This window comes from Paramormyrops kingsleyae, chromosome 1, assembly GCF_048594095.1.
Source record: "Paramormyrops kingsleyae isolate MSU_618 chromosome 1, PKINGS_0.4, whole genome shotgun sequence".
NCBI classification, from domain to species: domain Eukaryota; kingdom Metazoa; phylum Chordata; class Actinopteri; order Osteoglossiformes; family Mormyridae; genus Paramormyrops; species Paramormyrops kingsleyae.
In genome coordinates, this window is record NC_132797.1 from 31026349 (window position 1) to 31050448 (window position 24100).

Below are 24100 nucleotides of genomic sequence, written 5' to 3' on the forward strand. Positions count from 1 at the left end.
AAGTCACTTTTTTTTCTTCTTCTTTGTTTATCATTATTTTCCGAGATCAGAACTGTTTTTAAGGCGGTGTTTGTATTGTGTTTCAGCGGAAGGCTATTTGCATAACCAATCGACAAAGAAAGTGTTTCAAGTCCCACCCCAAAGTACCGAACTACCAAAGAACTACCTGAGCTGGTTTAGCAATTTTGGTACTGGAACCTTTGGTGCTGGTACTCGACCGGAAGTCAATGGAAAGTACCGTACCAAAAGTACTGTACTTGGTACAGTGGAAAAGCATCCAAATAGTGATTGAGCCCTGATTTGCCAGTGGCGAGCAAACACCTATTGCTTTTGTTGGTGATCTCCAAAAACTTTTGGCAAGTGGAAAATCAGGGCTAAAATGGTGTACTGTGACCCTAGCATTAATTATTTTTTTAGCCCAGTTTGAACTTCCTGTCAAAAGCACACACTTGGATAGTATAGTTTAAAATGAGTTAGCATGTTGGATGTGCTTCCAGAAAAATATTCGAGTTCGGTATAACGGTGCCGACAGTCAACTACTCTCTCTGGTGTTGGTGTAATTTAAGCCAAAATGTTCCCAAACTACTGATTTAAGTGATGTGGGAGTGTCTTTGAACTCTCTAGCATTAGCTGTAACCAACTTAAACTCACAATTACCATAATGATTTCCATGTTGAACATCTACCTGTCAATTTAGGTTTCATGCATGCCAAGAAATATATGAATTAGTTTCATTGTGCATTTTCAAACTGAAAATGCTGTAACCGAAAGGCACACGATGAACGTGTACTGTTATAGCCCTTGTCTTTATTTTAAAATGTAGATGTGAAGTGTTCTTCAGCAAAATCTGTGTAACAATTGCGATACATATTGAATCGTCAGGCATATCGATATAATATCCTCTCATGCAGTCCTGCCAATTCCCACCCCTAGTGTCCACCCCCCTTTGCTGTTGTCTGTGTACTAGTGGTCCTGGAATCCTATTTTGTATAGATCTATATGGATGGGTATGTGTTGGGTATTAAAGTAGAGAGAACCAGACACCATGGCCCCTTCCCAGAGCTCTGCGTGAGTCGGTCCTATCTCGGGCTGGACCAGAACAAGCAGTGGCCCATTTGACAGAATAAGCTGCCTTGTTTGGAGCCTGGGGGGCTGTCCTCATTCCAAGTGAGCGGTCACTAAATGTAGGGGGGTGGGGGGTGTACAGTTATGTGTTTTTACTTTTAGACTTTATCACTTTAAATCTGGATGTTTTACCAGAACAGTTCAGGTTCAGTACCTTGAACAAGGATATAACAGAGGGTCCTCCTAGGATTTGAGTCTTACCAACCTTCTGTGCTCTGTTACTATGGCTCCTGTGGAGGGCATGGGATGTGCCATAGGCCCACAGTCTGGCCGCTGGGCATAACGGTCAGCTTAAGCTTCCTATCCTTGTACCTTAACAACCGACTGACTGGAACCAGAGACAACGAGCTCCAGACATGAAGGTTGGGGGGAGACTTTAGCCCCACCGGGTTTGGGTCTCAGGGAGCCGGCTGGCCCAGCGAGTGCTGTGAAGCGACGGGCTCCAATTGTCCGGGCGTCCCGGAGCGTGTCTAATTATGGCACGGTTCTGCCACTCAGCAGGATGCCGGCAGCAGTCAGCCGGCGACCTGCGTGGGATTTTCCGCTCCTGTTCCCTTTCTGGAGATGGCCTCTGGGGCAGTTTGGGGTCCTGTGTATGCTCGTGTGTGTTCTCTGGGGCAGACAGCAAGCCAGAGGAAGGGTAGTGCCACTGGGCTGTGCCTCGACTGATGCAGCACACTCTAGGTGGGCATTGGTGTTACCAGGGTCCTGTGGACATTGAGTCTCTCGCTATCCGCTTCACCTTGAAGGCTGAGACGTAATGGTGGAATGTGTTGTTTGGTCAGGTGATTCACTGCTAGCTTTTCACTGCTGGACAGGTGCTGTATTGCAGCCACAAGAACAATCAGGAGCCCATCATCAGGGTTTGTTTGCCAGACCCTAACAGGTGGTTAGTTTTAAAGTGGCCCTTTGGTACAAAATGTTAGGGGCTGGGGTGGGTGTTTTAAATCAATGTTTCTCAACCCAGACAGTCCACGTTTCTGCTTCCTCCCAGCCTCCAGCCAATCAAAAACGCTAAATGCCTGGTATAGGCGCATTGGCAGCTGAGAGGGAGCAGAAATGTGGACTGTCTGGGGGTACCTGTAAACTGTGTTGAGAAACCCTGGTTTAAATGGTTGTTCGCTGCTGTCACTGTTGCCACGGTAACTTTACCAGTCGCTTACTCTGACGTTTATGTGGAGTCCCCAAAAACATGTCAAAATTTGGGGTAGGGGGGAGGGGGGTGTAGAAAGGCAAGGGGGGGTATCAATAAAAGTGATGCATGACATGGCACTGAGTTATCGCGAATCAACATGACTGAATGTATCATAAAAATGCCAGCAGGGGATTGAATCAGCAGATTATGGCGTCGTACTCAGCTCCACGCCTTGTGCTCGCTGGGCTTTATGGTTTCTTATTGGCTGCGTTTTAGCCCTTTGTATTCAAACGGGGCTGCGGACCTCCCAGAGATGTATTACCCAAACAGCGTACCGGCTTCAGTAAATCCTGAGCACTCAAATATAAATGCAAAAAAGCCGTCGTGCATTTCAGGCGCGTAAACACGCTGTGGCTCAAAGGGACGTCTCTGCTTTTAAAGAGCAGATTTATCGCGTTGGCCCTGCAGAACCTTCCAGCATGGAACGGAGTTCCGTGGGCTCACAGGCGACTCCATTCCTGGACCATGGCCCAAACTGCCTTTTTCATTCCCATTAAAACAGCATGAGGTCTGGCTTTTGCCGTTCATCACTGTGTCCTTAAGGAAAACCTTGCTTTGCATTTTTGCATAACTCATAGGTTATGGGACAGCAGCTGACAGTATGAAGCGTGCGCTCAGGTCCTCACCATGCTACAGAACCACGGGACTCCTGTTTGATGCTCTGTCCTAGGAAAGACCCTTGGATTGGTGCCTCCAGAAGCCCATTGGGTCCTGGGTAGCAGCACTCATGGAGTCTAAAAACCTCAGGTCCCAGTCCATGGGTTGACCTGTACAGTGTTTTCCAACCCGCTTCTCAGAGACCCCCAGACAATCCACATTTTTGCTCCCTCCCAGCTGTCTGTGTCACCAATTGGTTTGACTGGCACTGCTGCCCAGCCTCAGACAGGTGGTCCTCAAGCAGGTCGGCCCCTGTTGTTCTGTGGCCCTTTTTCAGCATTGACCATTTGGAGAACAGCATCTATCCTGGCACAGAGCTTCTCCCCGCTAGACGTTGTCCTCGGGCAGGGAGTGCACAGATAGGAGCCTTTCAGGGTGCAGATCTGCTGTCGGACACCCAGAAAGGTGTACGTGCCCGTGTGGTTTGTTGGTGGAGGGGGTGTGTTGCGTAATGCCTGATCTCATTATCCTCAAGTTAATTTAAGAGATTATTAGAACAAGAAAAGAGGTCGACGATTTTCCCTTAATCTTATTCTTGGCAGAGCAGCATGAGGCCGCGGTCGTTTTCGGCCCTATTTCAGCAGCGACGGTGTCGGACCGCTCGCTCCATGGGGCCCTGGGGACTTCGCCTCATTACGGCGCTGTCACAGCGCATCGTTCCAGAGGGCTTCTTAATCCTGGAGGCAGAGCCCGGGTTAGATTCTGTGAAGCACTGAGCAAACAGAGGATCTGGCTGTAATCTGCATTCTCCGAGAGCTGCAGGGCCTACACATACACCGTAGCCCTTAGCCTTTTTGCCACGATTTTGCTAAATGCTACATGCATTAAATCCAACCTACTAGGAGCTAGCTTGCTTGTTTGTAATTTATGCTGAATGTCTATAATTAACATATTTATGTAATAGTGAAGGATACGGAGGGAAAACTAATTAAAATACACCGTGTTCATTATTTCATGAACCCAAGTCATTAGCTGCTCAGGATACAGAAGATTAAATTTCAGTTTATTTTGCCTTGTTTAACTGTCAGTGGGCTTTACCATGTGAGCTGTATCTGCTGGCTGATAAACTTGATTTTAAGTAGTAAAGCTTTTGATTTTATTGCACATAGTGGAGTCCATCAGAAATGTGTGGGCCAGATTTTGTGTAAAGAGGAGCATGATAATGGGCACAAATGACAGGAACTCGGCGACTTTGCCTGGCACACAGTGCCGTCTGTGATGACAGGGTGTTGCCTCGGTCAGGTTTGCTGGGGAGCAGGGTGTCGGCCATGGATAATAGGGGTTTGAGTGCTGCTCTTGGCGTTTTAGTGCTTGTGGTTTTGCGTGCGTGTTGGAGTGGGATGTCTCTGATCTGTCAGACTCTGGGTATGGAGGAACCTGAGTTTACATATCTGGCGGTTGGTGTGTATCTTCCGCCCGCGGGGCTGCACCTTCAGATGAGCTCTGTCTTGCTGTAATGTGTCATACCTCTGTCACCTTCTACAGTGAGATCGTTATCTCCCCAAAGGCTGCAGGTGGAACCCCCCCGAGCTGGTTCCTGAGCATGGAGGTGCTTCTGCATACTGCTTCTGGGTGGGTGCAACATGCTAATGTGCTAAATGCCATGCTTTGACTGCTTTGCCTCATGACATTTTACTAGCTGCTACCCTAGTGGCCACCCCCTACAGGGTGAGAGCTGAATTGTGGACTGGTGCTCTAGTGGCTTTGTTGGAAGGTGAGCAACACAGACCCGATTTTTCTTCATGTCTGTTCAGAAGGAAGTATTGCACCCCCCCACCAGTGAGACTTTGGGTATGTGGGCTTATGTTTCAGCCTGTGGGGGCTGGCTTAGTCACAGCACATAGTGAGTAGGCCTGAATGCACACCTGGAGCTGCGTTCGTCTCCTGGGTAGTGTGATCTCTTCACTCAGCCCTGTTGATGGACTATAACTGTGCTGAAACTAGGGTGAACCAAGCAGATTGACTAAATGCATCAAGTCTAGCAAAATACCTGACTGGATTTTTTTTAGAAAAACGTTCCAGGTCTGGGACAGGCTGGACTGGTTTCAGGACATCCCCACAAACACCTTACTGTCACCCAGTGGGTCTCCTACCCAGCATGCAACAGGAGTGAGCGGTGCAGCTGTAATAGTGGTGAGGGAGCCCTACAGGTCATGCTAGATTCATCATCTGGTCCGTTAGTGGGTTTATTCAGCAGAGTAAGCAGACAGTTACATCTAGTAAGTGTGGGGTAGAAATTTGGACTCTATGTGAAATGGGTGACCAGTAAAATGCCTGTGAACATTTTTTGGACAATCAGTAGAATTCCCAGGAAAAATTACCCTTGGCTCTTCAAATTGACTCTGCTGTAAAATGTCAACGTTCCTTGGATTCCTGCAAAGCTGCTCTTGTCACAGGAGCTTCTCGGTGGTTTAGGAGCCTGTGAGATGCTTGAATGCAACCCTGGCTCCTTCCTCTCCCCGTTTCTCTCTCTCTCTAGCTGGCCTGTGCATCAGGACCTGGGTCTACTCAGGAAGCAGCTGAGGTTGTTTCACTCAGCAGAGGTCCAGGCTTCCTCCCGCCCCCAACACATCCTGCACTGTCTGGCCCCTCCGTCTTCACAGGGTCCTTAGGTCACAAGTGACTGCTGGTCATGGTCCAGAATGGCAGCATGAATGTAAAGCAGAGTGGGCTAATCTCTGGGGGTGTCTTGCATTAAAAGCCAAGGCACCCACTTCCTGCAGCTGTTCACATTGCACCTGCATCGTTCTACGAATCAACCCGAATAAATGTACATGCCTACAAAGTCGAGAAACAGAAACAATGGGCTTCGAAAGCTGCTGGTGTGCTGGAGAGCCGGGATGAACATCAATCCCAGGCCACCAGGCAGAATCCATCAGCTGTCAGGACAAGCAGGGGATTATGGGACGTCCTGTCTGCCTGTCCGCATGGCTGGGGGGGGAGAGGAGCTGGCCGTGGAATTGCGCAGCTGGAGCTGAGCAACTGGCCGGCCAATTCACGCAAGAGGTGCGTCCCACGATCTTAAATGAATTTGTTCGCTGGTTCTTATTCTGCTTGGCGTGCTGGACCGTGAGCAGGCAGAAGGCTGCTCTGCATCACGTGGCTGCCAGACCATTACGGAGAACAAGGCTCCTACTGATAAGGTGGTAGTTTGTGGACTCTGGGCCCATGTCCTGATAGACCTCCCTCCATTCACAGCTGGGCTATCACACCATTCTAGCCTCACAGAGATAGACCTGTGCAGTATGACACTAATGGTACCCTGCATAATGATATGCTGTGTTTTGTGGAAAGTGACCCTCCTCCCCCTGGTGACCCTGTGTTTTGTGGAAAGTGACCCTCCTCCCCCTGGTGACCCTGTGTTTTGTGGAAAGTGACCCTCCTCCCCCTGGTGTCTCCCAGGATGTCCCATAATCCCCTGCCTCCCCATACAGTTCAGCAGTTCAGTTTCTCCCCACCTTTTCCTCAAAAAATGCTGCTGCCCTCGTTCACAGGGAGAATCTGACCCTGAATTTCAGCTGTTGTGAGCAGAGGCAGCAGCAGGGCCAGGAAATACTGTACCTTAGGTGTCCAACACAGAGGACTAATTGTGTAGCGGCCCCCCCGAGCAGCTGCTGGGTGTGCCTGGTGCAAGGCCTGGGCTAACGGAAGGATTGCACAATTGCCCTCCTCGATGTATCTCTGCACATCTGCCTCCTCTAGCAGGGGCTAGTTAGACCACAGAACATCTACACGTGTTGAGGAACTTCTCCAGGGTGTGGAAAAGGCAGAAAACAACCCTGTGCCCCAAGTGGGGGCCGTATCCACCTCAGCTGGAGCACCTGCTGTCTCCTCATTCCCAGTGATTGCCATACTTCAGTTCCCAGATGCCTGCTTTTAACAAGACTCTTCTGACTGCTCAGGGCTCTCATTGCCCAGGATGGTCTTTCAGTGGTAGCGACTTGAGTCATGCTCGTTACGGCCCTGTCACCAAGCTTCAGTGATGCTCCTCCATTGAAGGGGACGAGTGACCCTTCTGTGGTTGTTCCTCAGATGGCTCCTTCCTCCATAAACCTGCCACTCAGAGGCTGAAAGATCTGACTTTGGAACAGTAGGCAGTTTATGGACCCTTTATGGACCCTTTATGGACCCTTGGGAACCTCACCTAGACCCCCTTCCTCCATGACGACCCTTTCTTTTTGAAGATAGTACCTGCATTAAAAAAACCTATAGAATCTAATTTCATAGATCCTGATGCTTCAAAGGGTCCAGCTTGTTTTAATGGTAAATGGAAGTCAGCTGAAATGATAGTGAAATATAAAAACATGATAAAAATCCTGGATTAGGGAGAATGATCTCAGGAAGTTGTCTTTTTGGTAGAGTGTGAAGGCTTGACATTTTAGGGTGGATCTGATGCCCCTCCCATAGCAGAAATCTTGCTCCTTGTGCAGCTGGGTCCTGGGGATGTGCTGGCTGCTGCTAGGACTGTGTAACTGCCTGGCCAACTCTCAGACAAATGGACATTGTCACTGACAAGGTGGCTTTGTGTTGGTCATTAGCAGCTACCCCCCCCCCCCCCCCCCTATTGTCCTTTATCTTTGCTTTGTCTGTGCAGGATTCTGTTTTTATTTTTTGAGGGGGCAGTTTGACACGGAAGTGGTTCAACAAGCTCAGCATTCTGGACACCACAGCAATTGTTCGTTGATCTGCAAAGCACACCGATTGGTTGTCAGTCTGAACTGCATACCGATTGGTTGTCAGTCTGAACTGCATACTAATTGGTTGTCAGTCTGAACTGCATACCGATTGGTTGTCAGTCTGAACTGCATACTAATTGGTTGTCAGTCTGAACTGCACACCGATTGGTCACCCAGGCAGCAGATCTGGGCCTTCAGGTTTCAAGGTTCTAAGAGGCCTGTAGTTATGGATCAAAGCTCTTGAGTTTCAAGCTGTCACTGGTGTTTGCTCCTGTTCTATTTATTTTCCTGCTTTTGTTTTGCTCCATGCACTCGTTACCTTTCACTGAAGGCTCACAAGCTCAATGGACATGCTTTTTGGTTTTCACTGCTTTACACTGTCCCAAATCATCATCCTCTTGCTTGACGTTGCTTTTGGTTTTCATAGAGGTCCTAGACAAAAGCGATTTCTATGTTTGTGGGACCCAATCCTCTTGTCTGTCCACCCTAATCACATGCTAGTCCTGTGGTACTCTGTCTCCTCGGTTTGTCATGCAGGTAGTTGGCTTTGTGCTTGTTGCTGTAAGTAGACCCCCAAGCCGGTCGAGGCCCAAGGCGAGCTTCACCACTGGTGCCCCCATGCCCCCAGAAAAAGTGAAATTGGACAGCAAAGCCTGCAGCTGAAAATGTGTTCAGGTCAACTATGAATGTGTGCTGGCTGTTGAGTTTCACAGGCGAGCAGGTAAGATTAAGGCCGGGTGCCATAAAAGGGTGAAAGGACGAGGGGGGTAGTGTTGCCATCCTGTTCTTTAACCTGGTTGCCGAGCAGGGGATGATGCTGGCTACAGCAGCCAGGTCAATGAGCCCAAATCCCAGAGCAGTGAGCTTGTGTGCTGACAGCAAAAGGTTCTCAAAAGATCAGTCAGCTGTACCCAGAATGCAACAGGTGGTCTGCCACCCTCACTAAATCCAGAGAGGGTCCTATCCCAGTCCACATGCTGTTTTGTTTATCTGGGTGTGGGGGGTGCAGCATGTGACCCTTCAGATTTGTGCCCCCCTTCCCCAGTAGTGATGGAGGGAGACTTTCCCCAGCATGTGGTATGAGTGCTGATTACAGCAGTCTCATGACGTTTGAGACTACATCCGCCTTTAATCAGCTGAGGTTGGTGGGGTGGGCGGGGGGGTGATATATGGTGGGTGAAGTCTTCATCCCCACAGACTCTGGCCAGATGTTTCCTCCTCAATTCTCAATCTGACTCGTGCATGTTCTCCATGCCGGAATGGCTGTGGGCTCACACCTGATTAAACTGTTTTGGGGTAGCTACATTGAATGTCCTGGGTCTTTGGTTGGCTGCTGGAGACACCTGGGGGGGCACCTCCACCTTCCCCTCCCCCACCGCCCAGGTCAGACCAAGCTCTTCACGCTTGTTACCGCACAGCTGTGTATCTGTAGAGCTTGGATTCTGTCTTTTATAACACCCCCCCCCCAGTTCTCCGCACTAGAGCTACTCAAAGCCCCCCCCCCCCCCACAAAAGGCTTCTATAGGCTGTGCTCCCCCACGGTCTCCTGCTGAGCCCCTGTTTACTCGAGATTGATGCTTTGTATCCTCTCCCCCATTCTAGTTTGTAGCCCCATTCTATACGCTTCTACATGCCACCTGGCATTGATATTTTGTGGAAGGGTGTGTATGCGTGATGTCCGTGGGGCAGGGTGGCAGTGATGGGACAGGTCCTTCACCTTAAGGGTGCCACCTAACAGGCCATTTTTGAAGGGTAACGTGTGATAACCTGGGTAGTCTTGCTGGTTGTTGTTATGATGAGGTGTATCTTCTGGTGACACTGATTGGCCCTCCAAGATCTTCCCAGGCATCTGAAGTGACTGAACGCACGTTTCCGCTTTTTATGGCCTCACTGCCGTCAGATTAATAGCCTCATTTGCATGCGAAGGGTCCCTTCGAGTACTTGACGCCATGCTCTAAGGAGGCGAGGCAAGTGTGGGGCCATAATTAGCTTCTTGGCTAACACCAGAATGTAACGGCACTTTCAGAATGACAGGACCCTTTGTATCGGTGCCAAGGTGACTGGAACCTTCTTTGTCATAACTTGCATGATTGAGGTTAGTTTGATTCTGCTCGCTTCTCGATTTGAGCCACGTGTTGTTTTTTTTTGAGGCTGATTCACCTCAGATTGAAGACGGTTCTACAAAGACACCCCCCAGGTGTGGCTGAAGTACAGGCAGGGACAAGCGAGTTTGCTGTTTCTGGGGACCCACCCAAAAAGTCACTTTGTTTGCCCCCAGATGTTTCAAAAACTAAATAAATGGCCAGTGTGTCTGATGATCATAGATAGCTAGCTGGTTAGCAGAACATGCTGCTTCAACATCTCCTAAATATGGAATGCATTTGTTTAATAGTGTCGTGATTGATTGTGGCCAGCAGGGAGCTGTTGGGGGCCTCACCCAAATGCATCGTTCGAGTGGGATTACCCCAGGCCAAGCCATGGATGAGTGAAGCCCCATGTGCCATCAGAGGAAAGGGGCTGGGTCATGTAGGCGGGATGTGTGCTGCTGGATGTGGAGGATGGGGAACTTACCACGTTGGCTACCAGGTCTCGCCTGTATGGGCAGCCTAAGGTGAGACGTAGGGCCCCCACCACTGGCTGGCCGGTGATGTGGAAATCCGCACGATTTATGGCCTGTGCCCCTTCAGCCATTTCATTGGCTGTAACTTTGGGTAATAGATGTGTGAGCTACTGGCAGAGGGGCAGCCCCACCTCCCCCGTCAGGGTCTTCCTTCACTAAATGCCTAACAGCCCATCCGAGGTGTGCCCTTTGACTGGGTTGTTAGCCATGACCCTGCAGCGAACTTAAACTTTAAATGCTTGGGGAAGCACATGGTCTACTTTTATCGAAGCCTTTCAGGGATCTGCTCACTTGGTGCCGTTTCCGTGGGGCATACGCTGTAAATTTCACTGATGCTAATGGAGCCGTGCGCTAAGTGATTAATTTGAGCTCTTTAAATCGATTGCATTTAAATGGTGCAGTGTTCATACCTCCCCACCCCCATCCCAAGTACTATATTTGGTTGCATTTGAGTTTTGTTCAAGGAAGGGTCCTTCTCTGTGCGTTTCTGGGAACAGCAGTGTCTGTACCAGGACCAACATGCTTTACCTCTCCCCAGCTGGGGGGGTGGCACCTCTTACCAGGCCTGGAGACATTCCGAAAGAGGCCGGAGTTCAGAGCGGTGCTTTTGTTCACTCTGCCTATCTCCAGCTCGATCTCACGAACTGCAGGACTTGCAGTTTGGGTCTCAGCCGCGTCCTTTCAGCTTAAATAAGTATTTTTAAGGGCAGAAAGGTCGGCTGTGGCAGGAAGTGAGGTGTAATATCCTGGTGGTTATTATCGGTGTTCTGCACGCAGCCTCCGACATCCTGTTTCTGCACGGGCTCCCTGACCCTCCCCTGACCGTGTGGAGATCCCGTTACTCACGGTCCTGAAATAGGTGTGGAGCATCTCTCAGCCAGCTGATTACTCAAGGCCCTCTGGAAACGGGGTGTACATACTGAAGGGCTTTTTCCACTTGTGGATCTTCTTCAGAACCTTGAGTGCTTTCAAAAGGAGCACTGAAGTTCCAAATATCTCATTCAACCTGATTCTTATCCAGTGGTGAGCATGCTGATGTTTTTTTTGGAGGTGCCGGGGGCGGGGGGTGGGGGGGAGTATAGAGTCTTCTCCCACAGCAGCTGTGTGGCACATGTTCAGGTCTCCTCTTCCTGTCCGAGCCCCCCAGAAGCTCGACCTCTGCTCCTCTAAGGTCAAACTGCTGTCCTTACTTGGCCAGGAGTCGGAGCGCTTTCCCAGCATGGAGCCACCGTACAGACATCCTCGTGTCTTGAGTCACGGCGGCTCTCTTCTGATCAGTCAAGCTCGGATTCTCTATCCTTGTTACTCTTGTTTCCACCCCTCTGTGCTTTCTGAGCACTTCACTTGGTCACATGACTAGAATCAGTGTCCCCAAATCCCCCCCCCCCCAATCCTGTGTATTAACCAGTCTTAAATGTTTCCCTAATCAATACTAACCTGAGCTTCTTCCTGTGCAAGGATGTTGTTGTTTTTTTCCCTCCTTTTTTGCTGTTTAGACTCGAGCAGGAAATTTTAATTTAGGAGACTTTGGGAGGAGGGTCTTCTGTTCCGCCTTCCTGAGCAGGTGGGCAGATTTCAGCTTGTTTTGAGTGAAGCCTGCTGACCTTTTAGGACCATACTGCACCGTGCCATAAATACTGCCACCTTCCCGGCAGTGTACATAAAGCTTCGGGGAGTCGTTACCGGCCGGGTCTGCAGTGTGTGCCGACGACGTGAGCCCTTGCACTGGTGAGATGTTTAACTGCACTTCCAGTTGCTGTTGGAGGTTACGGTCCCATTCCCAGCATGAGCACATTAAGCGATTTAATCAGCACTCGCATGCCGTTAATGAGGCGAAATATCAGCACGCTCTCAAACCGTGGCGCACGTTAGAAACACCAGCTTGGACGTGTTAATTAATAACAATTTTAGCCAATTAGGCAGTTTGTAACTATGGAAGGAAAGATGTCAGCTAATTACTGCCGCCTCCCAAAAGATGTTAGTTTACATACAATGAAGTTTCTTAATGACAAGCTTGAGTCCAGGGTTCTGATGGCTAAGCCTCCTTTGAGCCAAGCGGGCCTCCGTGTATAGGGGATTTATTTATTTATTTTGGGGGGCGGGGGGGACATAGGAGGGGCCATAACTCATACAGATGGGCAACCTTATCGTTAGCCAATGATGTGTTTTGAATCTGTGAGTGACAGGTGAGGGGGCTTTCTAGGGGCCAGTTGGCTTTCACCTGGGCCCAGTGCCCCTGTGGCCCCTGTCCATGCAGTTCTGCAGACTTTTGCCTGGCTTTGTCAGAGAGCCCACTATCCACTGTTCTTAAGCCCCTTGTTTGGGGCTCATTGCCCTAACCCTAACCATATCCTTCACCCTTTACTCATTTTGTTCCCACCCTCACCTGCTGCTCCAGCTTCATCCCCCCATCCAATCGGCTATTTCTGCTCCCTTTAGTCTACCAGTCACCCACCAGCCCCATCTTTCCACCCCCCTATCATGTGCTAACCTGCCGGGCCATTGATTTAGCAGACCTCTTCTGTCCTGCTCCTTTTCTGACTGTGTGGCCTACTTCTGGGGGGAGGGGAGAAGCAAGATCTCCTCTATAAATGTCAGCGATAAGGAACCGCAGCGTCACGTGATCATCCAATGCACTCTGATAGGCTACCGTGATCCCAGCACATGGTGCAGAAGCCCAGGGCTCCCCTCGGCCTGGTCTGGACAGTGAATGGTCCAGGCAGGAGGATTGACCCAACAGCCTAACTCTTACACGCTCCTGCAATAATTATGTTACTAAGAGAAAAGTCACCTGACATGTGCCTTTGGAGTCAAGTTGACCCCAGGGTAGGCGCAAGAGCTAGTGGACAGGAAGTGGGATCCGTGCTCCTTTTGTTCTGTCACTTGTATGTATTTCATGTTGTGTGGTGTCTTGCTTTGGCAGCAGTAATTGTTTTTGCTGAAGAACCACCTCTGTGGCTGAGGTATTCCCCAGGCTGGCTGGTCTGGTACCCCCCAAACCCAGTTAAGGGTTAATGGAGAGACACACATGTGGAAATCTGCCTGCCCCCAGTTGAGCTGTCCGGTAGGCTGAGATCCAGCGGCCTGATCCGGCCCACTGACAGGGTGACTGCCTGCATCAGCAGTGGTCCTGGAGGTTGGGGAGAGGGGGCGGGGTTTCAACGATCTGCGGTCCTGAGGCAGTTTACTGGAAAAGCATGGATTTGATGCCCTCCCCACCCCCCCGGCAATTCCCCGAGGTCACATCCTTTATCCACTCTGCCTGCTAAGCGACTGCAGGTGACATGTGAAGGACGCCCAACCCGCAAACATTCCTGTCCTCCAGTTTTCCTGACATGTTCCGCTTGGGGTGCCACGCCATCCCCCAGCCCCCCCCCCGAATCTGAACGCTGTCTCTCCGTTGCGTTTTTGCAGCCGGATCCGCAGCCCTGTGCACCCATTTTGCTGTGTTCGGAGTATCCGGTATCCGTGACACACTCTTTTGCCGAGCGTTAAATCAATATCCCATTTTCACCTGCCACACGCAGCCCCAGCGCATCATGTAAATCTGCAGGTACACGCTGAACTGGGGAGCAGGTCTCCAAGCAACAACACATTAATTATATTATAGCCTAATAACCCACCCGCGCCTGCGCCTGCGCCTGCCCCTGCCCCCGTAAGGGAGGGGCCCAGACCCTCCTTCGGGTCAGTGTAGCTTGAGGATGCAGGGCACGCCACTGTCTTAAGGGGATATTAATATTTCATGGATCTGTAACCTTATAACATGGATCCTAATAAGTGATATTTGTGTGATTAAAATTCTTTGTTCCAAATCAGAATATCTTGCCCCTTGTTTGATGCATGTCGGCACAAAAAAAGGCAATGCAGGATGTTCTGGGATTTTTTTTTCTATTTTCCTCCATCTAATGGCCATTTCATGCTCATTTAGTTCCCATTTAGGAAGTAAAAAAATTCTTAGAACCTTAAATATGATCCTTACTGTTGTGAATCTGCTGTTTGACTGATGAGAATGCCTTCATTGCACCGGTCAAATTTTGTGAACATGTCTAATACACGCGAATCTGTGGCTTTTTCTGAGGTCATCTATTTGAGGTCGTTCCAAGAGCATTTCAGAGTGAAGGTGAGCTTGTTTGAATGGCACGACCTGTCCTCACATCTGCTGCAATACCATTGTGAGGTCCTTTGTGCATTGGACATTGTGTAAATGCAGGCCTGTTGACCTGCAAACCTGGGAGGTATGTGGTCATGGGGGCAAAGTGCATGCTGGGAAATGGAGTTTCTCTGTGCACCTGTTCTGCTAGTGAGAGAAACGGGCAGTGGTGTATGGGCATCAGCCACCACGGTAGCACATCGAGGTACCACAGTGGTGTGTGGCTTAGCGAGTTGGAGCAATTAGATGGTCATTGGTTCAAATCCGCAGTCAGCAGAGTGATATGCTAATGGCTTTAGTTGCATGGACTCCCATGTCGGATTCTGACTCTAACAGACCAGCCAATAAACATTTAATGTCTGAACCCATAACCTTTTTTGTGACTCCTCCACAGTGGGGTCCGATGCCTCGAAGGGTCCACTGCGTTGTGTGACCACATGACCAGTGACATTTCACTGCCACATGTGATGAAGTGTAACCCACATGCTTTGTGTTTAGGGCCAGCTTTCAGGGTTTCATCCTTAATTAACCCCAACAGTAATGGGCCAGACTGGTTCTGACTCCCACCCCCTTTGTCTCCCCCTCCCCCCAGTCACGAGCTACAACAATGTGGTGGAGGCGAACTCAGACTCCGATGACGAGGACAGGCTGCACATTGTGGAGGAGGAGAATGTCCCGGAGGACGGCGCCGCGCTGGACGAGGAGACACCGGGCCAGCCTGGAGACCACGAGGCCGGCTGGGATGGTGAGCTTGGCTGCTTCTCGTTTTACTTTACTCTGATATAGCACCATTCCCAGCATTACTGGCCCTAAACTGTATTGGGTGTAATGGGCTGCATTGAGAAGATGTGTCTATCCAAAGCGGCATGAATAAGCAGGGTTAGACAGTCCCTGGAGCAGTTGGGGTTAAGGGCCCAAACATGCGTATGCAGCCTCTGTGCAGGTAGTTTGGGTGATTAAAGATGTGGGTTTGCAGTTCGAGTGCCAGGAGGGGTTTCACTGTGAGACTCAGGGTAACCCGAAGTCACATGCATTCAGGGTGAAAGTGGTCATGTGTCCTGCTTTCCAACATTTACTCCAGGATCCAGGCATGTAGAAAACGCCTGCCCTCCTTTAGACAAGTCAAAGTTAAAGTATCTTCATTATCATTTTCAGCTGTTTGATCCATAGGTCGTTAGCTGAGTTGAAATTTCGATCTTGTTGCATCAAAGGATGCAACAAGTGTATCAAAGGAGCACAAGAAACAGTAATAAATAGAATATAAGTATGAAAGACATTTTAACATGACATTCTGAGATGTGGATATAAGATATAAAGACACAAGTACGGTTTAAAAAAAAAATACAGTTTGCAGTGCTGCGTATGTTAATGGCCATTCAGATATGGGTCGGCGTACTCAGGAATCAGGGGATCTTCAGTGATTTTCTCTGGTACTAGTTGCACCTTAAGGGGTTGTGCCATTGAAGTTTCTCTAGCTGCTATGCCACTTGGTGGCTCATGCACTAGGCGAGGCACCAGAGGCCCAGCTGAAAGCTGACTGGTCAGAGTGCCCCCCCCCCCCCGTCACTCACAAATTCAAAACATATCATTGGCTAATGATAAGATCGTCCCCTCTTATGCCCTGTCACCTTGAAAAATCCTGGAATCGCCCCAGGGCCACCCTGCTAGAGCTTGCGAGATGGTGTCTGCAACCTTCCGCTGCAGTAAAGGGGAAAACATGAACAGGAAGAGCTTTTACCTACGGCCTACCACACAGGAAGTGGGTTTCCGCAGGAGCCCCGCAGCGGCAGTGGGATGTCTGTTGATATCGGCAGTACAGGGACAACGATGTGCAGTGGGTCGCCCCTCTGTCACAAAGCGCTTCCACCAGGCCTGGTACAGTGTGTAATGCGGGGTGTATCTTCCGTTAGTGCAGAGAGCCGTCTGAGTCACACATTTGTCTGGTTGAGGCGCTTACATCACAGCCCTCCAGTTGCGTTACGTGGAAGTGACATCACTCCCTTTCCTCAGGAAGTGCTTAAGTAATATGCCCACCCCCCCCCCCCCCCCCACACTCAGGCTGTAGCAGGAAGGAGACGTCTGAACCTGACATGCTAACTAGATATTAAAGCTGCCTCTGATGTCAACACTGTGCATACTATTGATTGGTGATAGTCCTAATAATCAGTGATGGAAACCATTTTCAGTATAAGTTTCAGTTTATGTTTCATATAAAATGTGTGAGCAGTACCGTGTTTTGAGTGGTGGAGAATGCAGCACTTGCATGGAACCCCCAAGGTTTAGGGCCCCCTATTGGCCATAAACAGTCACTACATGGGATCAGGGGGCCTGCTGTAACTTTATGAGTAGGGCCTCAGAAGAAACAAACCTGCCCATGTCCATGTGAACATGTGTGCACGCATATGTGTGAGCACGTATGTCCCCACAATGTGATTACAAAACAAAATAACAGGTATTTATTTTTTGGTTCCCACGAGGGAACTTCAAGCTGTGAAAATCTGTGAATGCAATCAAAGAATTAAAAATGCCAAAAGTCTTGTATTTTGTTTGGTTACATATTATTAAGGTTAGGGCTGGGTAGGGGTTAGGGCTGTCATAGTTGTGATTAGGGTCATGCCCTTAGAAATTAATGGTGACTCCACATAAAGATATAAACACCTAATTTGGGTGCATGTATGTGTGTGTACCGCAGCTGCCTATCACACCACAGGGGAAATTCATGGGGCAGTAGAGCCCTGTGCCACAGCCACTGTCATTACAGGCATCACGTCATGTCAGGATCATTCTTACCTTCCTGAAACATACGGGGCATGGATTCCCACATGAAGCTGCACAACCAGGCAGAGAACAGGCGACTATCTGGGACAGTCGGTGATTATATTGAGCATTTTAAGGTGTCGAAGTGTCTTTGTAAATTACCTTAGCAGGCCCCACTGGATGATTCACACCTGCAGAAAATATCAAGCCTCTCGCTAAAATCATTTCTCGCCCCTTAAATCCAGGGAGGGATTACAAATCTTTCATAACTGCTGAAAGCAACCTCTTGGATTATTTATTTATTTTTCTTCTTAAAGCGGTTTGTATGTCTTCCTGACAGATGCAGCAGAGGGCAGCCTGGGGCCCAAACGGCAGCCGCAGGGAGGTGGATTTAAAGGTGAGTCGTCCTTGGCTAATTTCTTTGTCCGGAAGTTTCTACTGATTAGGACCAGGGAGTGCAGAGTCCTGAAGGGAGCTGGCTTTGGTCAATTTTAAGTATGCTGTCTTGGGTTCGAATAAAGTGGTTAGCTAACATCTAATAGTCACCATAGTACCTGATGAAAATGTGCTTTCACCTCCTTATCCTGCTACCTCCGTCTGTTACATGCAGCTTGCAGTTTGTGATTGTGACAGCAGTTTGTTAAATTGACCATATTAAAGAGAAATTAAGGATGCCTCACAGTTTGGTATTAAGGGCCTGTTGATATAACAGGTGCTTGAAATTTTAGTCGTTAGGACTTTAACAGAGAACCTTAAGCCCTGAGCTTCAATAGAGAAGATCCATTAACTAAAGCCTTTTGGATCACGGAATGGTTTCCGTTCTACATGGGGCGTTAAAGTTCTGTGGAACACCTCCAGGCGTTTTCGGCTCGTGACCCTATGAGGTCATGAGAAGTGAGCTTTATGGATTATTAAGAGGGTTTGCAGTAACCAGAGCCCCCCACCCCACACACACACACACACACACACACACACCCATTTTATAAGGATGGATGTAATCCGGAAATCTGACTTTCCCAGTACAGCACCTGGTTTTCTCTGGGCCTCTCTGGGTTGGGGGTGGGACCAGCTGGCATGGGATCTGGTTCTGAAGTGTTTAATCCCCATGGCAACTGTTACTCTACACACCATTGTTTTCCTCCCTTGTGTGTCATGCGTTGCTGTGCACATGCTCTCTGATCTCGGCCTCATAGTACTGGAGGAGGGTGGACAATATGTTGTAGGGAAATTTAGTGGGACTTTCCTCAGATGACGTGTTTACCAGTTGCGGAGTTACAGTGATGTGTGGAGGTTGGAAGGGGACAGGCTGGCTGGACCAACTATCCGTAACAAATCTGCTTGTGAAATACACTATAAGAATCGCTCACAGCTGTATGTTGCGCAAGTAGCTTTGGCATTCTTAAATATTTTTTTAGTCATTACCAAAAACCCCGCTTAGCGAATTGGCCTAGTGTTTCATAGCAGGAAATTAATATCACCTGCTAATGAGAACATGGGACAAGGGGGAGAACAGCACGGACCAAGTGTATCCTCACATTATACCAGCAAGAGCCATATGGCTTAATTAATGCTCATTAGTTTATGTGCTCGTTAACGGCGGTGCAAACTCTGCAGACTTGACAGAATGTTGTTTACCTGGGCAGTTCTTATGGATAGTTTGACTTGTTGGGCAGGGAAATGTCTGGGAGTGTGTAGTCACATCAGTAATTGTAGTTGCACACACACAATAGCCATTTTTAATCAGTGGAGATGATTAGATGTGGGATCAACATCAACAGAAAGATGCTCAGGCCTGTGTAAACTGCCTGCCTTAGTTGCATGGTGTCTCAGTGTATTGTCTTCAGCCAAATGAGGTATGGGTTAGCCAGTCCCCTGTTTGAACCGCGTGTGACGAGGTGTCCCCTCTTCTGTGTGACCCAGTGAAGGATGAGTGTCCTTCAGAGGGGGAAGAGGACCGTGGTACGGATGCTATGGTTGAGGAGATCCTGCAACAGGGAGACACCGCCATCATCTACCCAGAGGCTCCAGAGGATGAGCCGCGGGAGGGAACGCCCGAGGCAGGCGGCCACGATGAGAACGGTGAGCTCACTGCAGCCAGGGGGAGGCGATGTTTGAGGAGTCCACAAAAAAGTCACTTTACTGCTAGGGTTAAGGTAGGAATTAACAGTGGGGCTATGTTATAGGTACCAGTAGGGTTAGAGTTAACCCTAAGCCTAGTTCCTCGCCCACCTTCACAGGTACCCCTGATGCCTTCTCCCAGCTACTTACGTGTCCCTACTGCTCCCGGGGCTACAAGCGCTACACATCCCTGAAGGAACACATTAAGTATCGCCATGAGAAGAGTGAGGACAACTTCAGCTGCTCCCTCTGTAGCTACACCTTCACACACCGAACGCAGCTGGACCGGCACATGACAGCACACAAGTCTGGCCGAGAGCAGGTACCACATTCACATATTGCTAAGATGCTAAATGCTAATGCCACCCACATAACCTGTGATTATTGAGTTATTGAATATATCCTCCTGAGACCCCACCCATTAATTTTTGTCCATTGTGGTGGACATGTTGTTTTTGCATCTGTCTTTTCACTGATGTAAGGAAACGTATTTATTCCCATTGTACACTAAAGAGGACATGCTGTGAACTTAAAAATAAAAATAAATTTGAATAAATCTAAATTGTAAGATGTCTTATTTCCTCCAAAGACAAATAACCTAAAATTGAAGGGCACTTTTTTTCCTTGGGTCTCAGGAGGTTAAAACTTGTTTTGTATGAAATAAGTAATTCTAGTCAAACATGAATCTTTCAGTAGCAGAGACCTCGTAATGGTCACTGTCAAAGAACCCATCTCTCCCTCAATCTTAGCAGTTGTTGATCCTGTTCGTCTAGCAAACATGTTTTGTTTGTTTGTAGCGGCACGTGACCTCAACAGGGGGCAACCGCAAATTTAAGTGCACCGAGTGCGGCAAGGCGTTCAAGTACAAGCACCACCTGAAGGAGCACTTACGCATCCACAGCGGTGAGTCTGAGGTCACCACAGCCGTTTCAAGAGATGTAGGGGCTTGTAGCATCGGGCCAGATGTCTTAGACATGTGCTGTGAGGCAGTTTGGCTCAACAAGTAACACCAGAGAGTACTGTATCCATGACATATGCAGAGCTTAAATGTATGCAAATGCCACCAAATAAAACTTTTTTTGTACTGTGCATCTTTGCAGGAGAAAAGCCGTACGAGTGTTCCAATTGCAAGAAGCGTTTCTCGCACTCAGGGTCCTACAGCTCTCACATCAGCAGCAAGAAGTGCATTGGTTTGACGGCAAATGGCCGACCTCGCCCTGGGACCAAAGGCTCACGGTGCACATCCCCAGCACTGCCTGCGTCGCCCTCTGCCCCTCCCACCCCCGCCCGGATGCAGCTTCGTGAGAAGATGGACAATGGCAGGCCCCTGCAAGAGCAGCTACCCCTCAACCAGATCAAGTCGGAACCTGTAGACTATGAGTACAAGCCTGTGGTATTAACCCCTGGTGTGAATGGTGTGTTCAATGGGGGCGGTGCCCCCCTCCAGGCGGCAGTGGCCCCACCTGTGGTGCAGGCTGTTGTGTTACCCACAGTCGGCCTGGTCTCCCCCATCAGCATCAACCTGAGCGATATTCAGAACGTCCTCAAGGTGGCTGTGGATGGAAATATTATCCGGCAAGTGCTGGGGAATGCCCAAGTTAATGGCTCGCCCAAAGTCATGGGGGCAACAGGTCAGGCCCAGCCGGGCAGTCCCTCGGTCATCTCCGCCATCAGCCTGCCCATTGTCGATCAAGACGGCACTGCAAAGATCATCATCAACTACAACATAGATCCAGGGCAGGTCCAGCATGCAGTTCATGGCCCAAAGGAGGCAGATGAAGACATGTGCAAAGCCGAGAAGTTCCCTGAGGACCTGACTGTTAAGGTAGAGAGAGGTGAGCAGATGGGGACAGAGATGGAGAAAGAGAAGGGCAAGGGTACCTGTCTGCTATGCAATGACTGCCCAGCTAGCGTGGACACACTTGATGAGATGAAGAGCAACAAAACCAAGGGGCCAAAGATCAACGGAGCAGGATCAGACAAGACCACCATCTCGTCCCTGCTTGCAGACGGTGGCCTGTCCCCGGGTCAGCCTCCCCTCAAGAACCTCCTGTCGCTCCTCAAGGCATACTATGCCTTGAACGCAGAGCCCACCAAGGAGGAGCTGGTCAAAATCTCAGACTCTGTCAGCCTGCCTCTGGATGTGGTCAAGAAGTGGTTTGAAAAGATGCACACGGATCAAATTCCTGTAGGAGGTGCCAGTCCACCCCCGGGACAAGAGGCGCCCCAGCCTGAGCTGGACTTCATTGGGGCAGCTGCCGCCTCCTCCTCTACAGCAGTGGCAGCAGTGCCACGACAGGAGCGGGATGGTGGAGATGTGGAATCTGGGGGAGAACCTGCAGATGGAGATGGCCCGGGGGCACAATCCCCATCGTCTCCCTCACCGATGAACCTTTCTGCCGGGGCACCTACCGAGGATGGTAGCGGTGAGGAGCCACTCGACCTATCACTACCGAAGCTCCCCCGAAGGGAATCAGCAGAGGGCGGGGCTCTGCCAAACAGTGTTTACTCCATTCAGGAAGAGCCCCTGAACCTGACTTGCGCAAAGAAGGAAATACCGAAGGAGGGGAGTCCAGCTCCCGTGCGTACCCCTCCGCAGAGTGCCAAAGCTGTCAACCTTGTCACTGCTCAGTTGCCCACCATCCTGGCCATCGCCGACCGGAGCAACGTTCCCGGCCTGCGGGCCCTCAGCACCAGCAGTAAGACGATACTGATCCCTCAGCTGACATACTCGTACCCCGCATCGGGGAGCAGCCCCGCTGCGGTGGACACCCCACAGAAGACTGCCCAGGCCAGTGGCAGCCAGGTGGGTCACAACCACACGCTCAGACTATATGTCATTTGCATGTTGCAAGTGCTGTAGGAGCACAGCGTTTAGTCAGAAGGATTCAAACTGGGAGTAGCCATGGTGTCAAAAATATGATGTGTGTTGAGCACATCCAGTGTGTGCAACCTGCCCAGTATTCTTTTTCCTCTTGCAGTGATTGTATCTTCTGTCTGGTGAATATCACTCATCTTTCACTCTCTCCCCCCCCCACCAATTTAGCATTTGTCAAATATGGGGGGGAGGGGGGATGCTTATCTGTAGAGCCCTTTTTGTAAAAGCTGGGCAGATCTAATTTTCCCTTCCACCGTGAGTCCCAGAGGATTGTGTTCCCACTGAACACGAAGTGCATTAATGGATGTGCTTGTGGGACCACTCGGGGCAGGATGAAGACCTCCTGGGTCGTATACTCCCAGGTCGTTACCCAGCTGCGAGAGCCATAAGAGGCTTGCAGCACAGAGCTCCAGCACGTGACATCCTCACCACCTGCGTTTGTACCAGATGACTACACCTATATGCGAGTGTCCTTATGTGTGCTGTGTACCCATAGCATCCAAATATGTGTGGTGAATCAAGCCTTTTGAACTCTGATACAGCACTTTAGCTAGGAGAGATGCAATTGGATATGACAGTAATGGGCTGTGGGGAGACTGTGGCTTCAACATGGGCTCAGTGACTCTGATTACTGGCTTACTCGGCCTTGGAGGTCCAGTTAAACTCCAGTAAATAGAATGGTTGAAGGTATGACCAATGGCGCCAAGAGATTACCATCTGTCTGTGAGAGTATAAAATGCTCACCTTCGTGATGTGGAGATCATCAGTCATCTCGACAGGAATCCTTTCGACAGGAATCTTGTCTGGATAAAATGAATGCAAACTGAAGGAATAGTGTCAGTCTAATGAAAGCCTGCAGTCCTCATCCTTCTATTGGATGCAGTTAGATGGTGCAATTGTTGCTGCATCCAGTAATGCAATTACAGGTTTTTCTGCACGAGACCCCCCCCCCCCTGCATTTGGCTGGTTATGTAAATTGTTAATGCTGGGAGCCAAGAGAGGGTGAAGCCAGCTAGTGGAGAATCATCTTTTGACAGCAGGGAAGGGGGTTTAATTAGGTTGCATAAGGAGTGGGTTTCAGGTTAGGAGAGCAGTACACGAAAGTACATTGAATGGATTTAATGGTTTGGGTTATCTGCAACCTTAAGCCTTTAAGATGTGTGGCACATGGTTGAACTACTAACCTGATGATGAGGTACCTGACAGGGTTGGGGCCATTCCAGAATGCATTGATCAATTCCAGTCCAAATCAGGAAATGGAACTGGAGTTGGGATTGGAAAAAAAAAAACTATGGGGAACAGAATTGGAGTTGAATTTGAATTTCAGGGAGATTTAAGTTCCAACTCCAGTTCCATTTCCTGATTTGGACTGGAATTGATCAATGCATTCCAGAATGGCCCCAACCCTGGTACCTGAATGGTGTCGTAATGTCAATCCAAGGCTGAAGTGTGTAAATGGTGTCCAGGCAGGAATGATGTCCGTGTGTGTCAGGGTGCTGCATTAAACCACAAACACCCTCCTCCAGGAGGACACAAGCTCAGTGGATGATCAGAATGACTCTGACGCCACCCCACCACGAAAGCGCATGAGGAAGATGGAGAACGGGATGTATGCCTGCGATCTGTGCGACAAGATATTCCAGAAGAGTAGCTCTCTGCTGAGGCACAAGTACGAGCACACGGGTAAGTGATGCCCTGCTGGGGATGTTGGGATTAGAGGTTAAAGGGCAGAGGAAGAGTAGTGCAACCTGAACTTTCCCCTTGAGTACAGCTTGTGTGATGCTCAAATAGAAGGTAGTTGTACAGAGTTGTAGCTAGAGGTGGGTGGATCCTTCTGGACCATCATTTCTACAAGGGTACTTTTGCACTGCACCAGGTATTGTATTTTTGATACTTCAGGAAAGTACGGTACTTCAAGGTATTG

At 49.5% G+C, this 24100-nt stretch overlaps 1 protein-coding gene across 3 annotated transcripts in view; it reads left to right on the plus strand.

The window, feature by feature from the left end:
- Nucleotides 1-24100, plus strand: part of LOC111858544 (zinc finger E-box-binding homeobox 1-like) — a 44094-nt gene that overhangs the window by 16938 nt on the left and 3056 nt on the right. For all 3 annotated transcript variants that reach the window (XM_072713646.1, XM_023840415.2, XM_023840416.2), the window contains exons 2-8: nt 15016-15168; nt 17521-17577; nt 19101-19259; nt 19418-19620; nt 20096-20201; nt 20399-22104; nt 23703-23859. In XM_072713646.1, coding sequence (XP_072569747.1) covers nt 19151-19259; nt 19418-19620; nt 20096-20201; nt 20399-22104; nt 23703-23859 — 2281 coding nt within the window. In that variant the 5' untranslated portion in view covers nt 15016-15168; nt 17521-17577; nt 19101-19150. The remainder of the gene's footprint in view (nt 1-15015; nt 15169-17520; nt 17578-19100; nt 19260-19417; nt 19621-20095; nt 20202-20398; nt 22105-23702; nt 23860-24100) is intronic.